The sequence below is a fragment of the Poecile atricapillus genome, chromosome 25 (genome assembly GCF_030490865.1).
Source record: "Poecile atricapillus isolate bPoeAtr1 chromosome 25, bPoeAtr1.hap1, whole genome shotgun sequence".
NCBI lineage: Eukaryota > Metazoa > Chordata > Aves > Passeriformes > Paridae > Poecile > Poecile atricapillus.
The window spans coordinates 2,112,115-2,119,624 of NC_081273.1; the positions used below are offsets into that span (position 1 = coordinate 2,112,115).

Here is a 7,510-nt window from a genome sequence, read left to right on the forward strand (position 1 = left end):
TTTATCCCCCGGGATGTGTTTCCATCCCCCGGGATGTGTTTGCACCCCCCGGGATGTGTTTCCATCCCCCGGGATGTGTTTTTATCCCCCGGGATGTGTTTCCATCCCCCCGGGATGTGTTTTTATCCCCCGGGATGTGTTTTTATCCCCCTGGATGTGTTTTTATCCCCCGGGATGTGTTTCCATCCCCCGGGATGTGTTTCCATCCCCCCGGGATGTGTTTCCATCCCCCCGGGATGTGTTTCCATCCCCCGGGATGTGACTGCATCCCCCTGGGATGTTTTTCCATCCCCCGGGATGTGTTTTTATCCCCCGGGATGTGTTTCCATCCCCCGGGATGTGACTGCATCCCCCGGGATGTGTTTCCATCCCCCCGGGATGTGTTTTTATCCCCCGGGATGTGTTTCCATCCCCCGGGATGTGATTCCATCCCTTCTCCACCCTGGGGTCACACCCGGGCAGGCTCCGGCTCTCTGCCCAAGGCTGGGGGTTCTGTGTAAGCCTGGGATAAATTGCAATTCAAATTGACTTCTCCTCCTTCGATCTTGACCCGAGAAGAAAACATCTGGGCCTGATGTGATTTTATTAAGTGCTGATTTCATCAGCAAAGAGGTAAAAAAGGGTGGGGGAGGAAAAAAAGGAGGAAACTTTTTGGCCAGTTGGACCAGCTCCCTGTAAAGCTCTGAAGGTGATGGAGGGGCCCAGGGGAGCAGGCAGCTTGGAGAGTGGCAGCTGCAGGTTTGAGGTGGCCAAACACCGATGGCTTTCAATCCCCTCCACTCTGACCAGTGATGCCCAGTGGGCCTTGGAAATTCACTGGTTTCCTGAGGAAAAAAGCGAGAAAAATGATGGAGCAGGCAGAGTAAAACACAAACCCCAATTTCCATTTTTCCCAGGATAAAACCCAATCCTGCTGGGCTAAACCCTGATGGGGAGAGGTGTCACAAGAGGATCTGTCCTCTGCAGAGCCACAGGACTGACCCTGCAGTGTCCCCAGGCCACTGGCTCGTGGCACAGGTGGCCTCTGTGGGCACAGGGAGCTCTTAATGATGCTTAATGAGCAAATTTTGTGGAGGTGGGGGGCTCAAAATACGTTTTCAAGCAAAAAGTCCCGTAAGTCCTGACACACATGGAGGATTATTGCAACAGCAAGTTGGTTTGGGGGTTCCACCCCCTCCCCTCATTTCTTCCTTTTTATTTTTATCACCTTTCCCCCCTCCTGTTCGTTCTTTCATCTGCTTACAATTTTTCTGGGACAAATTTAGGCCTGGGTCATGTCCCACTTAGGACTGGAAAGTCTGAACAGCCTTGGCTCTGCTGCCAGGAGTGAGGAGAAAGGGCACACAGCCCATGGCAGTTTTAAACTTCAAATAAAAAAGATCCAAATGCCAAAGAAAACTCCAGATCTCGCTGAGTTTTGGAAGTGAAGGGTGAGTGGGAAGGCAGGGAGGGGATCCCCTGGGTTCACCTTAGCCAAAAAAATTGTTTAAATGGAGCTGAGCTCCTCTGGGAGGAGTCAGGAAGACAACTTGCCTTGTTCCTCTGCTGGATAAGGGGCTGCTGCTTTTCCTCTGCCACCATCCCCTTTGGCACTGAGAGAACAAACACGTGTCCACCTCTGTCTGTGATGGGAAAAATCCCACCTCAAACTCTCAGGTTCTTTAGGTTTGGTAAGTGCAGCACTCGGGTTTTTCTCTAGGTGACCACAGCAATGCCACTCACCAGGAGGCAGAGGGGGAAAAGGCTGCACAGATTTTGGAGGAATGCTGCTGGGAAGGTGGAGAGGTGGCTGGGGCACGGTCTGTAATTACCTATGCAAGGAGCAGCTGGCAAAGGCTGAAGGGCTTTTTAATTAGCAGCCAAAGGCAAATCAGGATCCAACAGCAGGGAAGCTGAAGTCAGCAAAGTCAAGGTGGAAATCTGAGGGCAGTTTTTCCAGCGAGGGTAATTAAGTGCCAGCAGAGAGCAGCGTGAGACATGAGGAATTACCGTCATTCAAGGACCTTAAATCAAGGAGAGGAGTTTCCCCTGCAGACACTCCTGCTCCTTCCATCTCTGCTTTGGCACTGTTCCCTCGGGCAGGAGGGAGCAGCTGCCCTCAGGCTGGCACTACCTGGGCACACATCCTGCTGCAGGGGCATCCCTGCTCGGTCCTAACGAGCCAGGCACAGAATTTCGGGGGGAAAAGGGGCTGCTTTTCCAGCTGACCTGAAAGCAGCCAGCCTGCCCTCATCCTGGCACACCTGGGATCTTTTAGAACAACAGCTTTCTTGCGCTGAGATTCAGCCTGAGTTTTTGCCTGCATGGGGGTTGCACCTCGGGACATGGCAGATGTGGTTCTCTCATTCTGCAAGAGGAAATCTGGATCAGTTTGGGCTGGAGCAGGGCTCCTTGGCTAGAACATCTTCTGAAGTCCCCAAATCCTCACCAGCAACTGAGAGGTTGGGGTTTAAGACAAACCTGCCCTCCTGTGGCACATTAATTCCAAACCAAAGGATCAGGCTGCTAGGTGGGGGCAGAAGTTATCCTCCAGGAACTGGAGCTTTGGGATGGGGATGGAAGCAAAAAATCCCCATTTGGGGCTGGTTGGGAAGCAGCTCTGGCTCATACCAATTCCTTGACGTGGTCTTTCCTTTTCCAGAAATAAACAGGAACCGTTTGGAAAGCCCCTGTGTGAGGAGGAGCAGAACTCCCCAGAATAAATAAATACACAGAGAGCCCGGGTTGAGTTCATCCAGCTGGTTGTTCCCCACTGCCAAGGGTTGCTCAGGAGGAGGATGAAGCTCAAAATGTCTCAGTGGGGGTGAGAGCACATGAAGCTCTTTCCCCAGTTAATGGGGTTTTGGGGAAATGCTGGAATGGCCTCCTTGAGCAGGAGCTACTCTTGCAGCATGGCTTTCTGCTGTCCCCAAAAAACCTGCTGCACTATCAGCCTTTCCATCTGTTTTAGTCACAGACAGTTTAAGGGGACAGAAAAGCCCTTATTTGGGTTTAATTACAGTGCAAAATGGGGAAAAGTTTCACATTTCTGCTTTCAGGGCTGGGTTTTTACTGCCCCAGCTGCTTTTGTCGTGGTTTCCCTCCCATGTGCTGGACTGAAGCCCTGGTGAAACACCACCATGGCCTCACTGAGGCTCCCCAAATCATCCCACAAACACAGAGATAACACCACCATAGGCACAGAGCTGCCAGACAAACTCCACATTCATAAATGTTATTAAGACGATGAATTAAATATGAATTTTGTTTCAGGCATAACATCAAAATCACCAAGAGACCCCAAAGCGCTTGTGTTGCATAAATGCCCAGCATTTCCTCAACAAGCTCCTTCAGCTCCCTTGGACATGGGCAGCAGGACAGGAAGGCAGCAGTTTGGAAAGCAGAGATGCCTCTTCTCTGCTTTTTTTGGGACTGTACTTATATTTTTTAGCTGACTGAGTCAGTGCTCTGGGGTGCTGGGGCATTTTCTGCCAGGGAAGCATCACCTCCACACCCACTGGCTCTGCCTTATCAATCTTTCATGTCCTGAAAGCTCTGCTTGGTGACTGACAGCTGTCAGGACAGAGCTGGAAAAAGCCAGTCAGTTATTTAATTTACTGTCTTCAGTAAAAAATGAAAAATAAAAATCTCCAAAACGGGAAAAAAAAAATTAAATCTGAGTTTCTGCCCCCAAGTTTTTGGCTGTATTGACCCTGACCACTGCTCAGGGCTGCAACACTCACTGCCTGCTCAACCATGGGAGGATGAGCAGCTCCATCCCTGTGGGGCTGGAAAACACGGACCATAGAACCCACCTCACCCTGTGACCTGTGGGAACCTCTCCCCAGGGCAGCAGGGAGGGTAAAGGCTTCTTCCCTGCTGCAGAAACGTCACAGGATGCTCCAGGCCACCAAAAATGCTCTGCTCCTGCAATCTAGGAACCTTTTGAGTGTTCATGCAAGAAAACAAACTGCTGCCACTGGCTGTGCAGCTCGTGCCACTGCTGCCCACAGGTTCATCTCAGCACAGGCTGATGGCTTGGCTCTGCTTCAGCAGGATTGTTCCCCTGGCTTCCCTCCCAAAATAGGGACAAAAATGGGATTCCACCCCACTGCTGCTCCTGCAAGACATAGAAAGTGTTTTCTCCCCCACAAGGGGAAGAGAGGGACAGGGAAGGTTTGGAGTTGACCAGCAGCTTCAGCAAGATCTGTGCTAGAATTGAAGTTTTAGGGTAGCAGCAGCTACGAGCCTTTGGCAGCAGGCAGGGAACACTCAGGTATCAGCAGGGGGATTTTCCATGGCTCAGCACAAGGGAGGTCAGACACAGCTTTTCCCTCACTCCTGGGGAGAGCAGCTTTCCATTTGCTGTTCTGCCATCACTTTGCATCTTATTCACTCCCCACTCCTGATTTCCAGTCCAAGGGACCATCCCAAACAATCCACAGCCACACAATGATGTTTGTTCAGGTTTTTTTTTTCTTCAAACCCCCACATCCACCCTAGAAAAAGGCAGTTCTCATGGGAGCTGTCACCACAGTGTGGCCAAATGTGACATCCCTGTGGAATAAATAAAGCCTGAGTCGGGGATTCCTCAAAGAGTTTTATTAAAATGAAAAAAAGAGTTTTATAGTGAAAAAGGAACAGTAACAAACCATCTCAGTTCAATGCACTGAATGAGGAGCAGCACCAAGTGCCTGGATCTCAGCTCTCCTGTAAATGAGAGCAGGATTCAGAGGTTCACACACCTTTGCAGGTGCAGAGGTTTCAACCCCCTGGGGAGGAAGAGGATCTTGCTCAGACCAAACTTTGCTTTTTAAGATAAAGCAAAGCCTCCACTTGCTTCCCTGGCTCTTTCTGAGCTCAGAAAGAACATCATGGTCACCTCCAGCTGGTGTCTCTTCCTGGTTTATTGCCATGAAATCAGGATTTCCTCTTTGCAGAGACTGCTGTCTCTAGCTGCTGTGGAGTGGCTTGGCGTACACGGGCTCCATGAGGTGATAAATCAGGAACAGGAACAGGCAGCCGAGGAAGACCAGGCTCATCACAGCCAGGAGGATGAAGCGGCCAATGAGGAAGGTGTCCACGATCTGCAGGGAAGAGAAACACGAAATTCCCATCCTGTCACAGCCCCAGTCTGCTTCAGGACACCATGTCCTGGAAAAAGGAACCTCTGGGGCTCCCCCAGATTTCTCGCCTTGCTTTTCATCCCTGGCACGGGCACTCTCTGGGACGCACAGTGTGCGACAAATGAGAACAAGAATCCCTGCAAAAAGCTACTGGGAATGTTAATGTGGAGCAGCACAGTCCTGAGCAAAGGGAAGAGACAGGAGTCAAGCCCTGAAGCAGCTCTCCCCAGTCACAAACCTCCAGCCCTGATTCCCTTTTAGAACAGAGATAGTGAGAAAAGAAAAAAAAATAACAATTAAAAAAAAAAAAGCTATGGTAGGTAGGCAAGACAAAGAGAAGCCCACAGTGAAGAGGCTGTTTATGAAATCCCCTCTCTGCTCCCCAGACCCCCCAGAGCTCTGCTCAGCCCCGGCTCAGCTTTATCCATCGCATTAGCTCAGCCCTGGTGCTCCTGCAGAGAGTCTCTGGTGAGCCAAGCGCCGGCTCCTTCTGCACGTTTCACTTTTTAATTAGCCAATTAGCAGAGTTTTGGTGCAGAAAGCCCAGGTCATGTATTATTGATAGGCAGGGCAGGTCCAGTCCAATTGAAGATCTGTATAAAAATAAGCTTTCCAATTCCATTTGCCTCCCAGGCAACAAACACGCACTGGGCTGCCCTTCATCTCACTCCTAACCTTCACACCAGCAGGGCAGATGTGACACAGAGAGAAGAAAAGAACATTACAAGTGTCTTTTAGTAGGGATTTACACAGAACAAGAACCAGAAGAGCAGTAATTAACATGCATTAATAATAGAACATAGGAAATGGCACCTGAAAGGCCACGAAACTTTGTGTATTCAAAGCCCAAAGAGCTCTGGGAGAGCTCAGCCTGATCCAAAAACTGGGGGAGATCCCTGTGCCTGACAATGCAGATGGCTTTTCATGCTCAAGCACGGCAAGAACCTACAAAAGAGCTAAAGAGCAGTTATTGGGCTTTAATCAGAAAGCAGAGCTGAGGGGAGAGGGAAAGGCTGCAGAATTGGAAGGAAAACGATAAGGAAAGGGAATGGCAGAGGGAGCAGAGGCTGCTGGAGCTGGGAGGGAGCGAAGCAGGAGAGCAATCCCCGCACAGAGCCCCTGGGGACAGGAGGAGGGGAGCCAAACCTCCCGGCTCAGGTGGATCATCGTGTAAATCAGCAATTTAGTTAAAGAAGTTCATAGTTACCGGCTCCATGAGGACACAGGCTGTGCCAGCGGGAGACCAGAAAGGAGCCCGGGGCGATCTCCTGGGCACCGGGGATGGTACCGGGGCTGGGGCTGAGGTAAAAGCCCATTCATTCCCTCCGGGATTCCTCCGGGCATCCTTGCGGCCCATCCCCGCGGTACAGAACCATTCCCAGGGCTCCTGGACGGCCGCTGGGGCCCATCCCTGGGTCAAAAACCCACCTGGGGCCATTCCCAAGGAAAAGGAACATCCCCGGCGCTTCAGGGCAGGAGCCGGGGCCACGCATTGCCCTCCAGGCCCGTCCCGGGACTCACCCGGGGCACAGCCGGAGCTCACCCGGGGCACAGCCGGGACACAGCCGGGGCTCACCCGGGGCACACCCGGGGCTCACCCGGGACACACCCGGGGCTCACCCGGGACACTCCCGGGACACACCCGGGACACACCCGGGACACCCCCGGGACACACCCGGGACACACCCGGGGCTCCCCCGGGACACTCCCGGGACACACCCGGGACACCCCCGGGACACACCCGGGACACTCCCGGGGCTCCCCCGGGGCACCGCCCGCCCTGCCCGGCCCCTCTTGCCCGGCCTCACCTCCTCAGCGCCGGCTGGGGCCGGACTCTCGCCCTCCCGGGGGAACAGCAGCAGCGCGGCCGTGAGCGCGGCGGCTCCGAGCGCCACCGGCACCGCGGCGACCCTGCGGGGACAGCGGGGAGCGGCGGGGCGAGCTCAGCGCCTGCGGGCCCGAACCCCCGCGCTCACCGGGCCCCTCCCGTCCCTGTACCCACCGGGGATCCCGCCCCACCCCCGCCGTGTCCCCGGGCCCGGTGCCGTCTCTCACCGGGCGCGGCCGGCGCGCAGCAGCGCCAGCACGAGCAGCAGCGCCATTGCCCAGAGCAGCAGCAGCGCCAGCACCCCCGGCCCCACGCCCAGCGCGCCCGCCATGCCGCCCCGCGCCGCCGCTTCTGCCTAGCAACCGCACCGCCCCGACCAATCAGCGCTGCCCGCAGCGCGGCCCGAGCTTTCTATTGGCTGAGGGGCGGAGGGCGGGCGGGACCGCCGCGTTCCCTGCCCCGCCCGGCGCTCGTTCGGCGCTTCCCATTGGCTGAGCGGGGAGGGATGGGCGGGGCTTTCCTCGCGCTGCTGGAGGCGGGGGCGCGCTGGGGGAGCCGAGTGCCCGATCCCGATCCC

The 7,510-nt window shown here is 54.4% G+C and overlaps 1 protein-coding gene across 2 annotated transcripts; it reads right to left on the reverse strand.

The window, feature by feature from the left end:
- Positions 1–4,566: 4,566 nt before the first annotated feature.
- On the reverse strand, positions 4,567–7,283 carry TMEM218 (transmembrane protein 218). Of its 2 annotated transcripts, XR_009279544.1 has the most exons (4): positions 7,161–7,283; positions 6,914–7,016; positions 4,862–5,066; positions 4,628–4,689 (listed from the first exon to the last, which is right to left on the reverse strand). XR_009279544.1 is itself a non-coding variant. In XM_058856993.1 (3 exons), the coding sequence occupies exons 1-3, from the start codon at positions 7,262–7,264 to the stop codon at positions 4,932–4,934; spliced, it is 342 nt and encodes a 113-aa protein (XP_058712976.1). In that variant the 5' UTR covers positions 7,265–7,283; the 3' UTR covers positions 4,567–4,931. The 2 variants fall into 2 exon arrangements, 1 of the variants encoding a protein (XP_058712976.1); XM_058856993.1 differs by having other exon boundaries at positions 4,567–5,066.
- Positions 7,284–7,510: the final 227 nt, after the last annotated feature.

Bases quoted from the DNA above. Each gene is read 5' to 3' on its own strand.
- TMEM218 (XM_058856993.1), bottom strand. From the start codon at position 7,264: ATGGCGGGCGCGCTGGGCGTGGGGCCGGGGGTGCTGGCGCTGCTGCTG. The intron at 7,017-7,160 runs GTGAGAGACGGC...CTGTCCCCGCAG, and splicing joins CTGCGCGCCGGCCGCGCCCG to GGTCGCCGCGGTGCCGGTGG. The intron at 5,067-6,913 runs GTGAGGCCGGGC...TCTTCCCTGCAG, and splicing joins CCCCAGCCGGCGCTGAGGAG to ATCGTGGACACCTTCCTCAT.